General features: G+C 43.4%; 1 protein-coding gene across 1 annotated transcript; it reads right to left on the minus strand.

Annotated features, from left to right (window-relative positions):
- Positions 1-20,626: 20,626 nt before the first annotated feature.
- Positions 20,627-23,973, minus strand: LOC134007890 (up-regulator of cell proliferation-like). The gene is made up of 2 exons (XM_062447608.1): positions 23,945-23,973; positions 20,627-23,873 (listed from the first exon to the last, which is right to left on the minus strand). The coding sequence occupies exons 1-2, from the start codon at positions 23,971-23,973 to the stop codon at positions 20,627-20,629; spliced, it is 3,276 nt and encodes a 1,091-aa protein (XP_062303592.1).
- Between the last annotated feature and the right edge of the window lie 467 nt (positions 23,974-24,440).

The raw sequence follows: 24,440 nt of genomic DNA on the forward strand, positions 1-24,440 counted from the left end.
TGTGTATTTCAGCTGTAGCCTGTTGTCTGGACTGCATAAAACAAAGTCGCAGGCTGGTTCAGAATTATTAGGAGGGTACTAAGTTATATAAACATAGCATAGGAGCCGGTACTAATGTAGGGCAGAATGTCTGTCTGGAAGGCATTTGTTGTGGTTTTCCACTGCATGATACCAGCTCAACTTTACTCTACTCGCTAGATTTGTTTTCCACTGCGTATAGGCTACACATTTTATGTAACTGGTCATAACGCCGCCGCAAAACGTTGTCTTCAACACATGCCACTCTGGCTGCATCCACAACCACAGGATCTTCTGACAACTGTGTTTTGCGGGTTGACCTCTAATCTAGTATTCCAGTGGCAAAAAAAAATGCAGCCGCTATTATAGACAGCGGTCGCTATTACATGCTATAGCCTAATAGTAGCTTGGCTGTTTAAAAATGGCGGGTCTGTGCAGTATGTCCCATGTCGCGATTCTCTCTGACCAACTTCAGCTCCCTTGAAACCTCAACGGAGGGGTTCCAAAAAAGGTACCAGGTTCTAGGTACCAGCTTTGCGCTATGAAAAACTAAAAAGGCGAGTATTCGAATCCAGTCAATTTGAGCTGCTACCATTCAGTAAGGTTCTGTAAGTTTGTTAGAGTGAATTGATGTGTGTGCGTGAGTGGCAATGCATATGTGTGTGTTTTATCTCCACGCTGAGACTAATAACCTGCTGTAATGGAGAGGTCATCCACACAGCAGATAAGAGGTGCATCGTCTTGTCATGTGGCGTAACTAGGAATTCCCTGTGTCTGACTGTGACTGGGCCGTGGTGATGGGAAAGTGACACACGCACAGACCCACACACACATACGGACACGCACACACACAGACGGACATACAAACGCACACACACACACACAGACAGACATACACACACACGCACACACACAGACGGACATACACACACACACACACGGACAGACACGCACAGGCACACACACACACGGACGGACGGACAAACACACCCACACACACGGACAAACACACACCTGAACCCAGACAGCCTTGCCTGAGTCAGCCTTGGCAGCCAGACATTTGATTATCAAGGCCTGTTGAGCAGTACATAGTAGTAGTGATTGTCAGACGGCCATCACAGCCATTCTACGTCACTGGCCATCACGTTTCTGCCCGTCTCCGTCTTTGAAAGTCAGTCTAGACATGCGGGAGGAGCTAAGAACCACATTCTCATTGGCTGACCTCTTCCCCCAGAAGCTGGAATGTGTTTTCCTTTCGGTCATCTTCTCAGCGGGACCACCACTGTCTTCCTCACTGGGAGAGTCTTTGTCTCGGATGTGATGTGGCCAGACTCGTCTGAGGAGGATTCCTCATGAGGATTTTGAGAGAGGCCGTTTGAGAGAAGACTTGTCTTTCCCCCTTGGGCGGTGTGGTAGAGACAGACTGCAGGAAGGCTGACCACAGCCAATAGCTGAGAAGATCAAATAACACAGCTGTTTTTCAGGAAGATTTCAATAAAAATGCTTTCTTACTATAGTGACAGTACTGTTTTCAAAATGTTGATAGGCTGTGTTTTTGCTCTCAATTAGAACGTTGTCAGTTATTTAAAATGCAAATAAAACATGAACATACCTGGAGAGCGAGGATAATTAATACCATATTTTATAGTTGATAGATGAGAGTTAGCATGGTGTCTCCCTCGGAGAGTTGGGTGCCAAAATGACAGTGTCATCAGAGTGTTTACCCCGGTTCCCGAAATGTTACCTGCAATCTCCATGGCAACAGTGCCTTACGATTGCAGTTCACAAAAGTTCTTGTTCATGACCTCATTTTACATTCCGTTCATCTATTCAACTCTCTATGGTTCCAAAGCTTTCCATCAAAGCTCAGCTCTGTGAAGGCTGGATGTTTATCATAACCTATTAACATAAATTAATATACACAAAAGTCTACCAAAACATTGCCAAGCACGAAATAGAAAAGTGCAAGTGGCAGCTCGGGTCTAAGACGGATTCGAGAGACCGCAGATAGAGTGCGGCTTGTCTGGTTTGTTATATGTTTTAGATCTATTACTTTCATCACTTGTATTATTGTTTTTGTTGGTTTTATGTGAAGCACCTTGAGCTGCAATTCTTGTATGAAATGTGCTATATAAATAAAGTCTTACTTACTTACTTCTGACAACCGTCTGGTGGTCCCACCTCTCAATAGCGCCTGCTCCCAACCCAAGCTCTTCTCCTGTCTGGCCCCCCAATGGTGGAATCACCTCCCCACCTCTATCAGAGATACTGACTGTCTCTCCATCTTCAAGAAAAGGCTAAAGACGCACTTGTTCCGGGAGTACAACGGTACTCAGGAATGATTTGCTGGACCAGATGTTAGTTTCCTCCAGGGAAACAATGACTCTTATTGAGGGACTTGTTGCTCTTGTTGGTTAGTTGTAACTGATTTACTGTAACTTCTTGTACTCACTGTGAATTATATTACTGTTGCTTGCTTTCCTACAGGTAAACTCTTGCACTTGTGAGGTTCATGTTGTAATTGTAACTTGTTTACTGTAACTACATGCTCTTATGTTTCTTCCCATTGGTACTTACAGTATTTGCTTTTCACAATGTATGTTTCATGTTTTGGCTACCCACAATGTTTTTGGGGCTATGTCATTGTTGAAAAAAGATGAACTCAAGAGTAGCCTACAAGGTTTCACATCACATATTGCACTGACACTGCCATGGAAATTGTTATTGTAATTGCCATACAATAAGCACATCAAAACTAACATTATGTATAACCTACACTAACAACACATACAGTAAGAAAGTAAAGCAACGCTGGAGTTTCACTAGTTGTCGTCCTCACTCTCCTGCTCATCCTCGCGCTCCTGTCTGTCTGGCCACAGATTTCATCGACATCACATCTGATGTTCTCCCTTGCGATGCAACAGGGGAAGAATTGTTGTGCATGCCGCAACCATCCCCTACACTGATCTGCTGTGACATCATCACAAGCAGCATCCATTGCCTGGAGCAGGGACCTCTGGTTTTGAGCCCGATGCTCATAGACCCTCCACCTCCATGCAGAAAAAAACTCCTCGATACGATTGAGGAATGGGGAGTAAGGTGATAAGAGCACCATCAGCATTCTTGGATGGGCAGTGAACCCTGATGAGTGGGCCATGGTGGAAGCTTACATTGTCCCACACAATGACAAATGTAAGCAAGTGAGGCCCTACCAAACCCCTCTCACGTAGAGGGATAAGATCGGAGTGCAGGCGGTCCAAGAACACCAGGAGCTTCTGGGTATTGTATGTAAGTAAGACTTTATTTATATAGCACATTTCATACAAGAATTGTAGCTCAAGGTGCTTTACATAAAATCAATAAAAACAATAATACAAGTGATAAACAATTCAAACAAAAATAAAAAGCTCCATAAGATCTCTGTTCAAGAGAGAAAACAACTTTAAACATGCATCTTAAAAGTAACATATACATTTGGTTCACCCAAGGTCTGTATATATAAAACCATACACTCTGTTAACAGATCCTTTTCCCAGGACAAGAGTATGGGCCGTATTCTCTGTTAACAGATCCTTTGCCTCAGATCAAGAATACAGATTGTTTTACATATTTGTTTAAATACTTCACGCGACCAGAGTTCTTGTACGCTATCAGAGTTCGCCAACTCTGACCTAGACAAAGTAAAAATAGCAAGTCAAATAATGACCCAAATTTACAAAACCAAGATTCTACAATAAAATAACTAATAAAAGTAGGATTACAAGTAACACACATACATTTGGTTCACCCCTGGTCTGTATATATAAAACCATACACTCTGTTAACAGATCCTTTCCCCAGGTCAAGAGTATGGGCCGTATTCTCTGTTAACAGATCCTTTGCTTCAGATCAAGAATACAGATTGTTTTACATATTTGTTTAAATACTTCACGCGACCAGAGTTCTTGTACGCTATCAGAGTTCGCCAACTCTGACCTAGACAAAGTAAAATTAGCAAGTCAAATAATGACCCAAATTTACTACACCAAGATTCTACAATAATATAACTAATAAAATTAGGAAAACCCTTTTCAGATAAAATTACTTAAATGCTTCGGTAAAAAGGTAGGTTTTAAGCTGTCTTTTAAAAATGTCTAGAGTGTATGGGCCAAGACTGGAATGTGGGTGACTACACCATTCTCTGATATGGCAGCACACATGGTGATGTTGCCCCTGAGCTGGCCTGGGACAAGCTCTATATATTTGATGGAAGCATTTATACTCCTGGATAGCTCCTGTCAGCTAACTAAACTTAGTATGTGATTGGTGATTGAATGTGTCCCCTTGTTTAGTAAAGTTCTAGTTGCACCTGACAATGACTGTAAGCAGATGATCCAAGAGATCCATATTACAGTATATACCATGATGTTTTTCATGGTATTATGTGCCTGAAAGATTTTGACAGTGGAGTGAACTATTGTGCAGGTGATGATGTACACAAGGAAATTATGCCAATATGTTTTGCAGAGAATAACCACTTGACTGAGAAACAACAGTCAGTTTAGACCAGCAAGATATATTCAATTTGTAATTGGCCTAACTGAAGGCAATTGTACTTAACCATTTGCAAAGATGTGCTAAATCATTTGAAATTTGTTCCAACTGTAGGCAATTGCACTTGCCACATCAAGGATGTGCTAATACAATTGCAATTTGATTCAAGGAATGAGAAATTCGAATCTGAATCTGTTGTGAACAAGTGCCCAGTGGTTTGGAGGTTTGCACGTGTTGTTTTGAGAATGTCATTTCTGTTTCGTGAAATGCGCCAAAGCAATGGAAAAACACTGTAAAGGGAGAAATCTACAGTGTTTAATTGTCCATCCATCCAACCATCAGTTAGTATCAAGGTATATGTAATATATGTAGGCTGTAGTTATATCCCCAGTGTATTCAGCCAGCAGGTACACACCACACGCTCGTCCTGTTCCGTCAAAACAAGCTCATTTACTATGATGTCATAAAGGTTGTTTAGCAACAAGCCTGTCCCGATTCACCAGTCTGGATCGACGTGTTCTATGACGTCATAATGGCTCTCAAGTCTATAAATTCTGTAAATTCAGCGTCGGAGATCAGTATCGTTTTGAAACTCGATTTGACTTTCTGATAGACGATTCATCGGTGGAACATGGATTAAAGAAGACCTAAAGCACAAGACAGGATTTGACCAGGGTGCTGGTTGCTGATATCACTAAGATCCCTACCCATCTACAACCTGCTTGATCTACAGAGTAGGCCTAGCCTAGCACGATGGGAACCGGGTGCAGTAGTCTACCTGACAGGTAAGGAGATGCTGTCCTAGCTTTCATTGCTAGATGAAAGCTACTACATTCAAGTTTAGCGTATCCTGTTATCGACCGGTTAGCTCTCGACACATTCGTCAGGAATTTGACGAAAATGTAGATAGCCTAAGTAAAAACGGTGTAACAGCATTTGTACCTTAAAGTGGAACTGAATCGCGATTAAACACAGTGATATTATAATAGTATTATATTATAGCTACAATTATTATATTATACATTAAATGCCATAAAAACAAAAAACCTGTATGCCATATTGGTCCAGATTGGTCTTGTATGCCGCTGTTTGCAAGGGATTTTGTATTTGTATTTATATGCTGTATTTTTAATATGTGCAATAACCATATTTATTATATGAAATATTTATATTTTATAATATGGTATTTATCTGCCTTTATTTTTATTCACTCCGCACAAGAGTACTGTTTTGTTTTTATTTTTAGTTAGAGCATTAAGAGCCAGTAGAACAACATTTCGTTCTTATGTGCACTTACTCTGTACTGTCGAATGACAATCAATCTATCTATCATATTTTATAACTAACTAATCAAAATCTCTAGTGTGTAAATTATGTACTTATGTTAGAAGTATTTAGCACGTTAGAAGTAACGCTTTATACTGTAATCCGATTACGTTTTTCGAATAACGAGTAAAGTAAGGGATTACTACGGTGGCCCACGGGTGCACAACCCAACAACATTAGCGAAGCAAACAAAAGTTGAAAACACAACAATATTAGCACACAACATAACGACATTAACAAAAACGAAACATTTATAAAAACGCTGCATTTCAAAAAACAGTCAACTACTTACAACACATTGAGATAATGGCACACTGAAAACAGAGCCAGTGAGAACTCGGTTAAAAGAGAACACACAGCCATGCAATGCACACAGCACGAAGGGTTCCCCTACCACGGATGCAGAAAGTTAAGGAGGAACTGAAACAGATGGAGGACAATGATATCTTAGAGCGAGTGACCAATCCAACAGATTGGTGTGCACCAATGGTGCCGGTCCTTAAGAAGAATGGGGACGTGCTTATTGCTCCGGAGACTCACGGAGGCAGTGACGCGATACGCACCGATCGAGAAAGAGTGTGTGGCGAGTGTCTGGGCCTGAGAGAGGTTTGAGAAATACCTCTACGGCCTGGATGACTTCAAACGTGTGACAGATCACAAGCCACTGGTACCTCTTATCAACAGCAAGGACCTTTGACAATGTCCCACTGCGCTGCCAAAGACTGCTGGTGCATCTCAGAAGATTCAAGCTTAGAACATGCCCCAGGAAAAACTTTAGTTGTAGCCGACACACTGTCACGGAGTCCACAGAAAGACACTCCAAAAGAGACACACACACACAGATGTTGAGTGCTATGTTGCGGCTATCATGCAGGGCATGCCTGCAACTCAGGGGAAAATGGACTGTATCAGGGCTGCCACAGCAGCTGGATAACAAGCTCCAGGCTGTGATCAAGCTCATCAAGTCTGGTTGGCCAGAGCACATAAGTAAGACCCCCAGCTCAGTTAGGGAGTTTGTCTCTGTCAGAGGTGAACTGTCCGAGTATGATGGTATTGTCACTAGGGGAAGCCGCATGGTTGTACCACAGTCCTTTAGAGATGACATTCTTAAAAGAATACATGAAGGGTACCAGGGCCTGACAAAGTTCAGGGAAAGGGCCAATGTCTCAGTATAGTGGCCAGGAATCTCTTCTGATATAAAAGAGGCAGTCATGTCATGTGGGCACAGCAGAAGGAGCCACCTCCTTCTTGCCCTGGTTATCCAGGAGCTGAAGGCAACGTTCGCCCACTTTGGAATTGCGGACTAAGTTGGCAGTGACAATGGGCCACAGTTTTCTACTGTGGAGTTCCAGGAGCTGGCAAGACAGTTGGACTTTAAGCACATGACCTCCAGTCCACATAACCCTCAAGGCAATGGTCATGCGGAGAGACCAGTGCAAACAGCCAAGAGGATCCTTAGACAAGATGACCCGTGGCTTGCCCTAATGTGCTACAGGTCAACACCATGCTCGACTACAGGGCCCAGCCCTATTGTTATTATATACATAACTTTTTTCTTTTATAAATTGTTTAGGTCGTGTCAAAAGAAGAAAGTCACTTTGTTAATGGTTGGACTTGATGGAGCGGGAAAGACGTTGTTACTCCAAATGATTACAGGTTAGTAAACTGAGTGACAGTCCCCTCCAGCATGTGTAAACAGCACCAGTGCTGACTGACTTTTGGGTTTGTCCTGCAGGTCGCACACCAGCAGAGCAGATACAGGTGTCGGCTGGTGTCTCTGGGGTAGAGATGGACTCTTCCGGTGTCTCTGGGGTAGAGATGGACTCTTCCGGTGTCTCTGGGGTAGAGATGCCTGTGGCAGGCTACCAGGTGACCCTGCTGGACCTGCCCGGGGATCCTAGTCTCAGGGCCCTGTGGGAAGACTATTACCCCCGGTGCCATGCCCTGGTGTTTGTGGTGGACTCTGCCGAAAGCTATCGGCTTCGGCAGAGCACAAAAGTCTTCAGGGAAACACTCAGAAACCGTCATGTGATAAGGAAACCTGTCCTTCTGTGAGTATGCTAGTAAAGCAGACTGTGTTTACACAATGTTTACATCCAGTGACATGAAAACAACTCTCTCTCTCTCTCTCTCTCTCTCTCTCTCTCTCTCAGGCTGTTGAACAAGCAGGACCACTACAAGGCTTGGAGACAGGAAATATTGGAGAAGAAACTCGAAGTACAAAGAGTTCTTAAACTGACTAAGTGCCCGTGCATAGTATTGGTGAGTGCCTTTCTCCAAAGTTGTGGTTTGTTAGAGTCTTGGGAGCTCATGTGGATTTGGTTTCCTCAAAGGCATTTTCAAACCCCTTACTCACCACGTAAAACATTGATTTTTGTCCGAAATCATAGAGGTAGCCACCCCACCTCTTGTTGACTACACAACTGTAGTCAACAAGACTGAGTCTAGATATCACAGATCTACAATGTGTTCCTGTCTTGTAGAAGTCTTCTGCCATGCCTGACTGTCACAAGTCACTGGGCATGAAGGCCATCCAATGTGGACTACGCGGGCTACTGCGAAAGGTCTCTCGAGATTACCAGGTCCTTTGTAGACGTGTTGAGTACGACACAGCGCACATCAGGGCCATGGATGAGGAGACAAGGAGATGGTCAAAGAGACTTGTGATGTGAGCAGGAATAAGGGAAAGAGGGACGAAGGCTAGGGGAAGACTGTATACAGTCAGGATGAATAATGATGAACTCATATAGTGTTCGCTTATAAGTAAGGAGGGAAGTAAGACACATGAAAGAATGTGTTCTTTGAAGACTGTGTGGTAGAAATATAACATTTAATGACAAGATGACTTCACGTCTGTTTTCAGTGTTGCTGAAAAGCCTTGCGTCATGCCTGTCTTACGTGGGGAGTTCTGTGTGCCCAGGGAAAATATGTTGTTTTCATTTCCAGCAAAGAAGAGCCGGAAGGAAAAGGGGGAATGAAAGGAGAGGTTTCGGAGGGAAGCGAGAGAGCCTCCGTCACTGTCTCTCTGGAGAGCTGCACGGAGGAACGACCACCTCAGACACTTCACGTACTGAAGCCAGCAGCTCGCAAAGTCCACTTCAAATCCTCTACTGCCCAAAGCTCAAAGGCCTTTGAGTTTGAACAGGTCACACTGCCCAGTACCCCGATCGACGGCAAAGTCGTTGTCAACAGTTGTCCGATCGTGAGATGCACGAGGTTCGACACGGGAGACGACAATGACCTTCCGGAGAAGTCCGTTGATGGAAGCACCGAGACCGTAAGTCAGGTGGTCGACTCGCTCAGTGTGAAGTCATACCATCTGCTAGCCTCCTCAAATCTCTGGCTCGACCCAGCCACGCTCAGGGACTTGTCCATAAGCCTCCAGGACCAGCTCAACACCCTCATGACTGCATATGACAAGCTGCTGCTTCAACAGGAAGAGGAAGTGAGGGCCCTCTGTCAGTCCTCCACAGTGGAACAGGAAGAGGAAGTGAGGGCCCTCTGTCAGTCCTCCACAGTGGAACAGGAAGAGGAAGTGAGGGCCCTCTGTCAGTCCTCCACAGTGGAACAGGAAGAGGAAGTGAGGGCTCTCTGTCAGTCCTCCACTGTGGAACAGGAAGAGGAAGTGAGGGCCCTCTGTCAGTCCTCCACAGTGGAACAGGAAGAGGAAGTGAGGGCCCTCTGTCAGTCCTCCACAGTGGAACAGGAAGAGGAAGTGAGGGCTCTCTGTCAGTCCTCCACAGTGGAACAGCAGGAGGAAGTGAGGGCCCTCTGTCAGTCCTCCACAGTGGAACAGGAAGAGGAAGTGAGGGCTCTCTGTCAGTCCTCCACAGTGGAACAGGAAGAGGAAGTGAGGGCCCTCTGTCTGTCCTCCACAGTGGAACAGCAAGAGGACGTGAGTGCTCTCTGTGAGAAGGAGAAGAAGAAATGGAAAAAGAAGTTTTCCAAGCATTTCGGTTTCAAGGTAAAAACAGAATGTAGTTATTAACACCCAGATTTATGTTTCACTCTAAATATAGATTTTTATAATCTTCCTACATATTTGCCAGTTGTATTGTTTGAAACCGTCTTTAAATGAGTTAGAGCATATTTAGTACTTCTGCCTAACTGGTTTAATTTCTGTAATGTAGAAATACAGGAAGACTAAGGATGGCCAACCTGAGATCACACAGACGTCTTCACACAAGGACTTCATCCGTAAGTCCACTGGTATAGATACTGTGGCCAGTTGCATACAAATAGACCTAGTCTTAGACTTAAATGTAACTTTAAGTCCGACTTGCCATAGACACTCTTCAATTTACCTGTTGCATAAAACTTTAATATCAGTGACTAACGTAAGACTGACTGACTGGCGCTAGCGTCAACAAAGTGAGTCAATGTTGTCATCTACTCACTCGTTTAATAAAATTCCATTTTATTCTGCGGAAAAGCAGAACCAAGTCAACGTTTTCTGCCGTTACAAATAGGCCTAACACACTTAATTCCTTTCGTAATAAATTATCCTAAGATCCTACTAACAGATTGTTGGCATAGCAACTCAGCCCTTACCGCAAGGTTTAGCCAGGGGAGAGGTGGCAATTTTTTTTTAACCTCAAATTAAGTCAGTCTTACTATTTATGCAACAGACAGGCTTAGTTAGACTAGTCTAACCTGACAATTTAAGACAGCCTAAGGCTAAGACTAGTCTTAAACTAAGTTTATGCAACTGGCCCCTGGACAGTGTCTAATAAGTACACAGTATTTGCATAGACATTAACACACACACACAACCAGAAGCTCATTGAAACTCTTACCTCCTGTGTCCAGCTGTGTCCCCCAACACGGTGTGTCCACCTGGGTCCCAGTCAGACACAGGCTCCCAGCTCCAGGAGGAATCTACCAAACGCTCCGTGTTCGCAAAGGCCTTTTCCTCCTTCAGGAAAGGCCTGTGCAACATATTCAAGAGGAAGAATAGAATCCTTCCTTGCACAATTTGACAACCCCCTACACAACCCCCCCACCACACACACACACACACACCCCACCCCCACACAACCCCCCCACCACACACACACACACACACCAGATAGGAGTTTTGCTTACTCCAACATGTTCTGAGGGCAGAAAGGAAAATGATTGGTTTACAGATTCAACCAATTGAAGGAGAGGCAGGTTCAAGACGTTTGAATTGTGTAGGGCAGGGGTTTAAACGGTTTTGCTGCACGCACCCCTTTCTAGTGTTCATCACCTGTCAAACCACGCCCCCCTCCAACACCTTAAGGCCTTTGCACACTGAGTCTGAAATTCGTGTTGCACATGCACAGGTACACCCCTAGTGGTGCTCAAGCACCTGCCCTTTTGCCCAATTTTTTCTTCATTCATCAATATTTAAGTATAAAAATTACCCTCTTTGTCATCAATTCCCCCCAAATGTGTTTTGAAATCTGACGGGGCATTTATTTGAGTTCTTGTGAGAATTTCGCCCCAACATGCTCCGCGGCGCTCACAAGCCCCCCCGCGCCCCTCCCTCCTCCCTCCTTCTCCTCCACTTAGTGCTCATGCAGTGCAGAGCGCCAGGCCAAACGGCTGCAGCCTACTTCTTCTCTGACCCGCAGCATCAGACAAACAGGTAATGACGGTGTTTGCGCAATCCCTCGACGTTGTTTGGTGATAAATTAACCACAACATTAGCGCCGCTGAAAACATTACATCGCTCTCGCGCGCTCGTGCTCTCTCGCGCGTCTGTGTGTGTTTGTCTGTGTGTGTGTGTGTGTGTGTGTGTCTGTCTGTCTGTCTGTGTGTGTGTGTGTGTGTCTGTCTGTCTGTCTGTCTGTCTGTCTGTGTGTGTGTGTGTGTGTGTGTGTGTGTGTGTCTGTCTGTCTGTCTGTCTGTCTGTCTGTCTGTCTGTGTGTGTCTGTCTGTGTCTGTCTGTGTGTCTGGCTCTTGCGCTCTCGCTCGCTCGCTTCCTCTCGCTTGCTCTCGCTCGCTTCCTCTCGCTCGCGCTCGCTCGCTTCCTCTCTCGCTCGCTTCCTCTCTCGCTCTCGCTCGCTTCCTCTCTCGCTCGTTTCCTCTCTCGCTCTATCTCACTCGCTCTCTCGCTCTCTCTCGTGTGCGCTCGCGCTTTCTCGCGCTCTCTCGCGCTCTCTCGCACTCTCTCTCTCTCGCTTTCTCGCTCTCTCGCACGTTCTCTCTCGCTCTCTCTCTCTCGCGCGCTCGCTCTTTCTCGCGCGCTCGCTCTCTCTCGCTCTCGCTCGCTGTCGCTCGCTCTCTCGCTCTCTTTCTCACTCTCTCTCTCTCGCTCTCTCTTGCTCTCTCTCGCTCTCTCTCACTCTCTCTTGCTCGCGCTCTCTCTCTTGATCTCGCTCTCTCGCTCGCTCTCTCTCGTTCTCTCTCGCGCTATCTCGCTCTCTCTCGCGCTCTCTCGCTCTCACGCTCTCTTGCGCTCGCTCGTTTTTAGGAAACGTCAGACCAGCGTTAATGTTGTGGTTAATGTATCACCAAACAACGTTGAGGGATTGCACAAACACCGTCATTACCTGTTTGTCTGATGCTTCGGGTCAGAGAATAAGTAGGCTGCAGCCGTTTGACCTGGCGCTCAGCACTGCATGAGCACTAAGTGGAGGAGCAGGAGGGGGAGGGAGGGGCGCGGGGGGGCTTGTGAGCGCCGCGGAGCATGTCGGGGCGAAATTCTCACAATAACTCAAATAAATGCCCCGTCAGATATCAAAACACATTTTGGGGAATTGATGACAGAGAGTCATTTTAATTCTTAAATATTGATGAATGAAGAAAAAATTGGTCTGAATGAATGATCACTTAGTGCCTAATATGAACAGGGCGGGGCTATTGGGACACAGACGATGTTTGAGTAAGCAAAACTCCTATCTACCACACACACACACACACAGACACACACACACACACACACACACACACACACACACACCCTCCCTCCCTTCTCACTCAATAAAAGAAGAAGTAAATTGAATATGATGAAACTATTTGCAAGATGGTTATATTGTTAACTAGTCTGCTCTGTGTCTGAACATGATATATTACTGTCAGCTGCAACAAAAGATCAGTTGAAACTTAATAAGGTGTCTGACAAAATGTTGTAAAAGCTCTAAACATAATATTCGTAAATGTACTGTTGTACGCAGGGGCGATTCTACACGGGGGCCTACAGGGGCCAGTGCCCCTGTAAAAATGTCCCTGGCCCCCCCTGTGGCCCCCCTGAGCTGACTAAATTGTATGTATTTTTTTTTTACACGTTGGTTTTCTTCTTCTAGTAGTCATCATGAAATAACTAAGGGACATTGCAGCCTTTTTTTGCCCCAGTAAATAAAAAAGTGAGAGAAACATCAAGGTATTGAGATAGCTGAGGAGCTGGAAGAGGGAGAGCCAGAGCCGTTTGTATGATTTTAATGTAAAGCAAAATTAAAGTATTTAATGTTTAAATATAATTTGTTTCCGTTTTTTTATGTGCCTCTCTGATTAAACACTGGCCCCCCCCTTGGCCCCCCCAGTAAAATTGGTGTAGAACTGCCACTGCTTGTACGGTTGGTTTGAGTTGCTGTGAAGTATTTGCCGACCAGAGGATTTCCCGTAAACATAAGCAACACAGCCGCTTCGCTACACTACTTGAAGACTACGTACGCAGCACTGCGTATGATAGACAAGTAAAGCCACCACTCTCGAGCAGTATGGTTTGTCTCTTAGCCAATCAGACTATGAGACTTATTCTGATGTCAAACTTCTGTACGCTTAAGCCTATGAAATGTCATATTTTTGTTGGGTCGCGGCTGCCCATTACAGTTTTTCTCAGTTGTTAACACACAAACATGCACCCCACCCACCCCACCCGCCATATAAAAAAAAAAATGAGAGCTGTACTAGGCCTACATCATCTGTACTGGACTTCTGAGCAGTGAAATAATGTATTAATGAATTATATGATGCATACATTTGGGCATCCCAATTTATAGCACCTTTTTACTACCTACAAGTATAAGTGTGAATGATAACATTCATGGGTAACATTGCTATCCAAGGGATCATATAGGCCTACTTATTACCAGTTAATATCACTTTTGAGTTGCTAGCCTGCTGGTACTAGGCTAAACTAACACGGTCCCATTATGTGGGTAGGTTATTTTATTTATTTTATTCTATTTTCTGCTTTTGAGAAACGACAGGAGAACATATTGTGCTTTGCTCTTTTTTTTTCTTCCTCCCTTCCTGTTTTTTAGGAATCACGCCAAAATGTGGAATTATGAGGTGTCAAATTAATTCATGCAATCTCTGTAAGCCAGCCCTGCAAAACAAGAGGAATGAGAAACAGAAGAGAGGCCAAAAGGAAGCAGGAGCTTTTCAAAATAGACAAACAAGTTTCGAGAGAGAGGAAGTTGAGAGTTTGCGTGTCTGTGTATTCAGCAGATGATTCTGTCTCCATTGTTGCTACGACTACAACCAACTGTGGGATTGGAAGGGAGCTGACAGTGAAGATGACAGTGACAGGGATATCAGCCAGGATGACAGAGAAAGTCAAGGCCAAGATGACAGGGATAGTGAAGATTTTGATTATTTCACCAGGCCGAAGTTTTCATCCCCAGCAGAATGCAGACAAGGCTGTAGTGCAGAGAGCTTTTTTGCAAAGACGGCACAAACAGAAAATGGCTATCATACAGTCAAGAAAAAGAAGCCCTCTTCTGTTCCCTTTGTCTGGCCTTTGCTAATCCCACAGAAAGCAGCTCTTTCATCACTGGCATGTCCAACCTCACACACGTACACCAGAGAGTTGAAGAGCATGAGAAGAGCCACCTACACAGAAGTTGCGCTGAGGCATATTTCCTCAGATCCTCAAGAAGCACGATGCAGGACCTTCTCATGGGACCTCAGATGTTGCTTCACAGAGAGCAAGTCCGCAGGAAGCGACAAGTGTTGGAGCGCATTATAGATGTGATGAAGCTCATCGGCAAAAGATGTTTTAGCTACAGAGGCAAGCAGAAAGAGGCAGCATACACATTTGAGGACGACACCATTGACCATGGTAACTTTTTGGAAATTACAGTTTTACTGGGAAAGTATGACGTCTGTCTCAAGGAACACCTCACTCTCTGCATCAAAAAGAGCAAGCAGATACACCAGTCTGGTTCAAGAAAAGGTAGAGGTGCCCTTGTCACTCTCCTATCCAAAACGACCATCGACTACATCATCACCACCATTCAACGCCTAATGAAAAGTACCATCGCTGCTGAAGTCCGGAAATCTGGAATGTACTCGGTCCAGATCGACACCACACAGGACATGATAGCCCAAGATCAGTGCTCTGTTGTCATATGGTATGTGACAGACGCTGTTCATGAGCGACTAGTTGCTGTTATCAGATGTGAGGCTTCCACTGGGCAGTACTTTGCCCAACTTGTGAATGACGTGCTGGAGACCATGGATCTGGATGTGAAGCAGTGTATTGGAAATTCCACTGATGGGGCCTCCAATATGCAAGGCCAATATAAAGGCTTCTCTGCACTGCTCTCCGAAAAGTGCCCGACTCAAATCCATGTGTGGTGCTATTCACACATCCTAAACCTTGTGCTGTCAGACACAACACAGTGTGTACTGGCAAGTGGCTCTCTTTTTTCCCTGATGAACATCGCTGTCTTCTTCAGAGAGTCCTACCAGAGGATGAATATCTGTGAAAAGGAGAGCAAAGACCCAAGACACAGACGTCTCACCTCGATAGGAGAAACGCACTGGTGGTCCAAAGATGCAGCTATGACAATGGTATTTGGCTCTTTTGGAAAGCCAGACGGGGCCCTGTGTTTTGATGTCCTCCACACCCTCTCAGCCATTCAAGATGGAGAGACCATCAATGCCACAGCACGAGTAAATGCACAAGGATACATCGGCCAGCTTTTGAAGTATGAGACTATAACAGCTCAGATCTTCCTGCGAATATTCCAGGTCACGTCACCCGTCTCAAAATACCTTCAGACAAGTGGAATGGACATCCTGACAGCTCATCGGATGGTTGCGGCTGCAGAAGCAGAGCTGAAGGATATGACCAGAGATTTTCAGAGTGTCAAGACAGCGGCCGACAAATTTGTCCAGTGGGCCAACAATACACTACAAGAGCAGAGTGAGGAGACTGAGCTGGAGACCACTCTGCCACAGAAACGGGGAAGAAGGAAGAAATCCATGCCTGGAGAGATGTCCCGAGATGAGGCTGTGACTGATGCCGAAACATCTTCCAAGATTGAGGTCCACAATGGAATCATGGACACAGTCGCAGGAAGCATGCACCAGCGTTTCCTGAAGAATGGCACTTTGTATGCTGATCTGGCACTTCTGGACCCGAAAAACATCAGCCAGGTTACATCTTACGGCGAAAGTTTCCCAGAGGCAGCACTCCAAGAGTTGAGTAAGTGTTTGCTGCCATTTGATGACACAGCAACAGAGGCCGAGTTACAAAGCGAACTCAAAATTCTGGCACGACAGTGGGATAGGCTGAAGGCATCAGTATTTGATGAGTACACAACCAAGACAACAGAACCCGGGCCTGAAGATACTGAAGATGAGGCAGAGATAGTATACAAAAAGTGCTCATCTTGCAAGGACTGTCCAATCTGTTGCTACCGAGTTCTGAAGCAGTACAACGTCCTGACAGATGCATACCACATCATAGGCCTAGCATAAAGGTACCTGACAGTGAGAAATCATAGACGGTGTTGCAGAAAAAAGTGAGCTGCTGCAAAAACTACTCATGTAGTGAGCTAATAATAACACTGATATAGAATAGAGTATATAGAGTATACTGATATTAACTACTTACTAACCGAGAGTGAGGTCATTGCTCGGTCGATACGTTCAAGCCTCAGTTTGATATTTCCCGGCATGACCGAACGGTCGAGGTTAGTAAGTTGTTTATTATATGGCATTTTTAGCTCTTGTCATTTTGTAAATGAAAATAAATGGTAGGCTAATTGTAGCTAGCTCTCAAGTCTTCTCACGGTGTGTTTCAGGTGTTGCCTAGCAACCAATTACTTTTGATAGAAAGCGGACAACACGGTTCTGCTAAAATGGCTTTAATTCCAACACAAATAACAACTCTTTTAGAAAGTTAACAATTTCTTCACCACTGTCTTCAGTATCGTCTGGATAGTAAAACTTAGCTGACTCCTCGATGTTGCTCATTTTGAAGATGACGTCAGAGCAGGGCAATAAGAATCCGTATCAGACCGCAGACCGGCGATGAGGTCAATACGCGGCTGGCATGACTACCCACTGTCGTTGCCATATAATAATGTTTTTTATTACCATTTGACCTTAATGCACCTGGGCGAGAGTTAGTTTAGGTTCTGTTACGTAAATTATTGTTTTGTTATGCACCTTCAACACCCTACACACACAAACAAACAATGACACACCCAGCATGCAACACTACTGATACCACTGATGTTCACACCGTTCACATCGTATGTTCTGTTCTGTTCATTTCTTATATATTGTTCATACTAATTCTACCCTCTGATTCCAGTTTCTTTACAATTACATTTAGTCATTTAGCAGACGCTCTTATCCAGAGCGATTTACAGTAAGTACAGGGACATTCCCCCTGAGGCAAGTAGGGTGAAGTGCCTTGCCCAAGGACACAACGTCATTTGACTCGGCCAGGAATCAAACTGGCAACCTTCAGATTACTAGCCCGATTCCCTCACCGCTCAGCCACCTGACTCCCTCTCTTTATTGTGTGGTCTTTCTCTGCTGACATTCATTCTTTAAGGCTTTGTAGTTATAAGTATAATCATCTGATACTAGCCAAGAGTTAAGCATTGAGTGGGCAACGCGCCGTGTACCGAGTGGGCCGCGCGCTGTGTATTGAGTGGGCCGGTCTGACAGTATCTCCCGGGCCACTTTTTTCCCCCCGTCCGCCCCTGCCTACGACCAAAGAGCGACGCAACGGCAACGTAACCCACGGGACCAAAAATAACGTATCCAGCCGACCAAGGTACGACGTTGCGGCAACGTTGTCCACGGGACCAAAAATAACGTATCCAGCCGACCAAGGTACGCCGTCGCGGCAACGTTGTCCACGGGACCAAAAATAACGCTGCAATGTCCTGTGTTAGCTGGGTACTAAAACGTAAATTTGATCCACAAATAACTGCAAACAAAAAACACCGAATGGAGGACGAAATTGCATCAAAAATAAACTCAAGAAGTTTGGTGAAGCGGTCAATTCAAGAAATAAAAAATATAAGCTAGCTATATGATAGGCCTAACTCGACTGTTATGTCCAAAAAAGAGAACCAATTTCAGGAGGGAGTCCAATAAGACTGGCGATATCAACTTTACTTGTAGGTCTTGTTGCTACACAGTAACGTTTAAGTGAGAGCTAGCTTAGGCTACTTCTTAGGTAGATCAAAATTAGATCAACAGTTACACTGCATTTACCGGCGTGAGTCTAGGCAAGCTACTTTATTTACAGCGGTAGCCGACGCATAAATAGCCTTCATGTTTAGACTGCAGCACAGTAGCCTAACAGAGTGCTATAGGTGTGGGATGGGTTAATGTATCTCCATAAACTCAGCCATGTTGCGGTAAAGAATAAGTCAGTGGTACCTTAAGTTTTCTTCCTTACTTTGTTTGCTAAGGTCTTTCGTGCAACGCTTTAACGAACTTTAAGGGAATCCTTAAGTATACGACCAAGATAAGGAGAAAACCTTAATTAAGGGAACATTTAAGGAAACCTTAAGGAGAAGACATAAGGGTGCTTTGTGCAACCGATTATGTTTTAAGGAAACCTTAACTCTGACTTGACTGAGGAAAATCTTAACTTAAGGTGTTTTGTGCAACCGGCCCCTGATCCTTAATATTCTACTGTACTTTCTATATGAAACTATCACTATTAGTATGTAGCTTTGGATAAAAGTCTGGTACATAATAAACAATGTATAAACTAAATATAAATATGTAAAACAGTACTGCTAAAGTATGACTGCATCATGGATGCTGTAGTGTGTAAACTCACACTTGTCTGTTCTATGGTGTTTAATAAGAATTACATTTTAATACTGTATGAAGTAACAAACTCCACGGTGTCTTTCAACACACTTTTTTATTTGAGCCCAAATCATTTTACACATGATTTGATTGTTTGTATTGATTGTAATATCCATAAAGCAATCAGTAGATAATGTTACCATTTACAATGTTTAGTAAAGTGTATTTATCCTCGAAAACAATCTTTATATAAATCAGACAGATAAACTGTATGTTTATCTATAACCATATGTAACCATATGTAAAATACGACATAATCTACATCATTGAACAATAACATTGTCATTTTAATTCAACAAAAAAACATTAGGGCCTTATAATCCTCAGTCAACAAATAAAAACATTTGAATTACTTGTGGAGATATTAGTAACAGAAAAGATTTATCTCAAAAACTCATAAGCTGTGTGAATGTATCAAACATAACTAAAACATGTTGTCCATTTGTCCTCTAACAATATATGTACAGGTTAAAGGGCCATATTTGTCCAGCTCTGGATAAGAGCGTCTGCTAAATGACTAAATGTAGTTCATCTTAAGCCCAAGTCACCTTTGTACACTTTCACGTTTTCATTACACGAAGTTAGGAAACAGTCTATTTGTATCAGGCACTGTGCAACAATACTAATATCTCAGGTATTGTGCAACAACAACATAAACTACAATATAACAGTACATCGTCAGAGTACAAGAGTACAATACATCACAAATAATTCAATATTTCATATTCCAATCAGATTTACTCTAAAGTCACTTGGAGCCATTGATCTTGGTGAAACAAAGTCGATTGATTGAAGTTGATATTGATTTTCATACATTTAAGCTCTGTACAGCCTCCTCTCTTGTGATTGCTTTCCAAGCTTCTGGTATTTTACCTGGTGAGCATTTGTGTATCTCTGCATACTTTTCATTGTGCTTTGCAAAGATAAACTTCCAGTAGGGTGTGGCTGTGATTGGGGTGTCATACGGCTGGACCTCTCTTTTGAAATAACTCTTCAAAATAGTAAACCAGGAACTGTCTGTATGTGAGCACATCTGAAAGGTAAGTTTCCCAGACTTTTCTTCCTTCCCAAATGCAAGTGGTCGATGAGTCAAAGCAGTGTGCCACCAGTGACTCTCCCCCTCTTTATCACAGGGGACATTGCACCGTGGACAGAATCTCTGACAGCCTAACAGCTTTTTCTGCTGTTGCTTCAGAGGGCCGCAAGGTACAGATTTCTCCTTTAGGAGAAGGTCGTTTTCCATTTTTCCAATTAATTTTGTCAACACATTGGAAAATTCACTGGCCCTGAAATTATTTACAACCAATCCTGTTGTATTGTCAGAGATGACAAGCCTCTTATTCAGTTTTGAGCGTAAACCAACAAAGAACTCTTTTATGTCTCCTCCATTGGAAATGTGAGTTCCCTTTAATTGCACAACAGCAGCCTGTATTTCTGTGCAAATTGTCTTCACAATTTCAATTTTATTACTTTTACATCTTGTTTCCAATATTTGCTGGATCAAATTCTGTGCGCTTTCATTATAGTTCTTAATATACTCCTGGAACCTGTTGAACTCAGATGACGATAGCTCTTTAAGCATGAACAACTGAAAATGTCTTATTGTTCTGAATTCAACAATTTCTTTTATTATGCCATTAATGTCCAGATTGGGAGATTTCTGGATATACTCCATGACTGCTGGTTTAAGAGATTCATCTGTGAATTATTTGGCCTTTCTTTTGTACTCTTTCCTCGTTTCTTTCTGGTAGTAAAGGCCTTTGAAGTCATTACAGTACTGGGGCTTCAACGCCAAAAAGTTTCTTTCTGGGTCTTTGTCTTTGATGAAAGCTTCATGCATGCTCTGAAATTCCCTCGCTGCATGCCCACAGATGTGTATTTTCAGAGCTGCAGCAATCTTAGGACTTATGTCCAACTCACAGTGTTTTTTCAGGTTATTTTCAATTAATTCCAGTAGTTCCATGGTGTGAGCTGGGTGGTAGTCAGTTTTTTCTTTCACCTTTCCTGCTACAAATGTCAGACACTGGTTTATGGTGTCATTGGCCATGTCTTGAACCTTTTCAGTCTCAAAAGTGCTCTTTGAAAAATTCTTATTGAATAGCTTCTTAATTATGTGTTCCCTGTTCACTTTAAATGCATCTTTCCCACAGTTCTCTAAAGGCTTTGATTTATTTAGCATCTCCTGGACTTTGGGACCTTCCCTTGTCAAGTTAACATGAAGATCAGTGGTGATCAGTGCTGGAACATTTTGAGTCTCATGACATTTAAATGAGAGCTGTTCTGAAGTTTCAGTCCACATCTTTTCAAATTCTTGTTCGATTTGCTCTACGGTCATTTTCTGTTTACCTCGACAACACTCAACAAGTTCAGAAACATTTTTCTCCATAATAGTTTTATTGTTTTTTGTAATTCTGTCTACTCCAAATGTGCATTTTCTCACATCCACAGCAACTTCTAATCTTCTCTCCACTGTCTTGGCCATCCTCCTCTTTCTGCTTTCTGTATCAATGTGGAATTCATTCTTGTACTTCTCAACCAGTCGCAAATTTGCACCTGTTTTGTAGTATTCAGCCACTTTGTTGACAAAAATATTTCCATGTCTCTCAAGTTGAAGGTTAGCTTCAGTTCTTAACTCTTCTGCAAATTTGTCAAGGAGATTCTCTTCTTGAGAGTCAATCAAACCATAGTTTGCCACTCTAGTTTCTGCCTCCAACAGCCAAATGGAAATCGGCTTTTGGAAGTCCCATTCCCAACTGCTAAACTCTGCACTAAGCTTGCTGTATGCTTCAGCCACCAGGCTGTTGCGAAAGTTAAAGAGGAAGTTCTCACACTTTACTGCATCCCATAAATCTTTCACAGACTTGCTGAAATCCAGCAATGTTTCTGCTGCTTCGGTTTTATTAGAAAATGTTTGGATTAAATAGCTCTTGACTTTGGCCACACCTTCACTATAGCCTTGATTGACTGGAGCCATGGGTGGACTTCCATACCACAGACCTGGCAGGTAGCAGGTGTCCTCTGCTCTGTAGTTGATGATGTCAGTGAATACCAAGTCTTTACCCAAATGTTCCATCCTGCTTGCAACGCTTGTCATTTCATTGAGCTGTTCTAAAAGGAGCTTCTGATCCCTACGGTTTTTGTGAGGAGCAGAGATATCCGGCACATTCTGGTGCACAAACAGACAACCGGGCTTCTTCCCTGATTCTTTCTGAGACATCCTGAGGAAGGCATGAGCTACGATCTGCAGGAGATCTCTCACATCTGAGTGGTTTTCCATAGCAATGTTCACAATGGATATGTCACTCAGTCCTACCACAAACGTGGCCAGCTCATTATCGTGTTTATAGTTGTCAGTTAAGTCTAACAACTGTGCAGCCTTCAAACCCTCTGTATCGATGATCATTAGGAAGTCACATTTGATCACATCTCTGAACTCATGTTTGATCTTGATGAGCTGCATGAAGGCTCCTCGGGTGCATCTTCCACTGCTGACAGCAAACTGAACACCAAACATGGTGTTAAGAAGAGTGGACTTCCCTGAGCTTTGGGACCCTAGAATTGTAACCACTCGAATCTTGTTATTGAGTTGGATGAGAGAGTCAAGTTCTTTCAGGACATCGGTTACCCACCTCATTGGGATGTTAGACACATCCCCATCCATGAGTTCCAATGGAAAGCCAGCCAACATTAAATCAGCACAGATTGTTGGCAGTTCTTGAAGTTGATGTTTAAGGTCAGTGGTTTCAGGAACACACATAGATGCTTCATACAGCTGACCAACTTCTCTCAGGAAGTGTTCTGTTCCCAAGGATCTGTCAACAAGTTCCTTCATGTTGGTGTCAGGGTGACCCTCAGGAAATGCCTGTCTTTGGTCTCTCTTCATAAGTTCAGAATGTTTTGCTCTTGATATGTTGTCCAGGATGATCTTCATCCACTTGAGGAAATAAGATCGTTCTTCTTCTGGACTTTTCAAACCCTCAATGAACCATTTGACGCTGTCACTCATGCCAATTTTCACCTGTTCCCTCCTTTGTTCAGTCTTATTGCTTTCATGTTTTTCATCTCCTGCTAATTTAAGTATGCATTGTTCTTTCTCCAGTCTAGTGAGTTCCTTCCAAGTTGTCCCTTGTAAAGGTAGTTTGATGTTCTCTGTTACTCTGGCTGCTCTATACTTTGCTGTGTCACAAGGACTGCATTCTTCATCCACTGGGATAGACAACTGAGATGCAACATCCACCATACTCTCCACTTTAATTTTGAGGTGGTCTGATTTCAAGACCTTTTTCACTTCAGAACAAATCTTATCCACAAGTTCTGCTTCATTCATATTTTTTCTCTTTTCTATAATCTCAACGTTGTATTTCTGGAACTCTGCAGCTTCTTTCTTTAAACCAGATTGAAAGTCACAGACAATGAAGAGTTGCAGTTTCAGTTGACTAAGGTCTGGAATACATTTGACATCCAGATCATCACAAAACACAAACATTGCAGCTGATGTTTCACAGAGGAACTTGAACTGGGTTGGAAAGTCCTCAATATCTCCACGAAGATTAGCTACAGCCACAGGTTCAGGGAAGACGTCAATGTTCGGGATTCCACTTGGCAGGTACCAGCTTATTTCTACTAAACCATCAGATATCGTCTTTGGGATGTTCCCAGCTCTCATGTTACGGTGAACAAATGTGTTGTGGGTCTGTTGGGAATTACTGAGATCATTTAAAACCTTAGACTTTGACAAGCTGCTATCTCTGAATCTAACAAAAGACACCATTGGGAGCTCAGTCTCTACAATACTTTTCTCCACATACTCTTTTGAGTCACCAGGAGGGTGAGGTATAAATTGCTTAACAATGTCCCTCATGGCCCACAGCATCAGAGTGCATTGCTGTGTTTCAGGGTTGGGCAGCAGCAGAGGAACAGCAAACTGACACAGGGATAATTTAGATTCATTGCTTTAATGTTCACCATCAGCAACCTCTTTAAAAATAATTGTAGTTGTGATGGAAGGTCAGCTTTTTCAGACATAGAATTTTCATCTATCTGTCCTACCATCTCTACAGTCAGTTTGTTTGTCCAACAATGTCCTAGTCCCAAGTTGTCCAATAGACACTTCAAACTTTTGTCTGCAATAAGAAATTAGGAAAAGTAATATCTAGTAAAAAACTAACAGTCAATACCATTCACAATACAATATACACCTTCAACCAGAGTGGCTATCAAGTTAAACTAAAGTAGTGCAGTAGTTGACTTACTTGTGCTATGATCAATAGGTTTTCTTAAGCTTGTGCAGCCATTTTCTAGCACAGTGGCCAGCTTAAAGGTGTATGTTCCTGGCTCCAGATCAGATAAAACAGCACTGTTGTTTTTAGTTATGTGTTCGATGTTTTCTCTATTGCAGGAATACTTGAATGAATATGACAGATCCTCCATGTTGACTGGAGTGTCCCAACACAATGTGACAGATGTGTTTTTAACTTTCTTCAGATGCAGGTTTTCAGGAGGGGTTGGTTCTAGAAAAG

The sequence above is a fragment of the Osmerus eperlanus genome, chromosome 21, assembly GCF_963692335.1.
Source record: "Osmerus eperlanus chromosome 21, fOsmEpe2.1, whole genome shotgun sequence".
Taxonomy (NCBI): Eukaryota; Metazoa; Chordata; class Actinopteri; order Osmeriformes; family Osmeridae; genus Osmerus; species Osmerus eperlanus.

Coding starts and splice junctions, on each gene's coding strand:
- LOC134007890 (XM_062447608.1), bottom strand. CDS start 23,973: ATGGTAGGACAGATAGATGAAAATTCTAT. Junction 23,874..23,944: donor CAGATAGATGAAAATTCTAT/GTCTGAAAAAGC, acceptor TGAACATTAAAG/CAATGAATCTAAATTATCCC.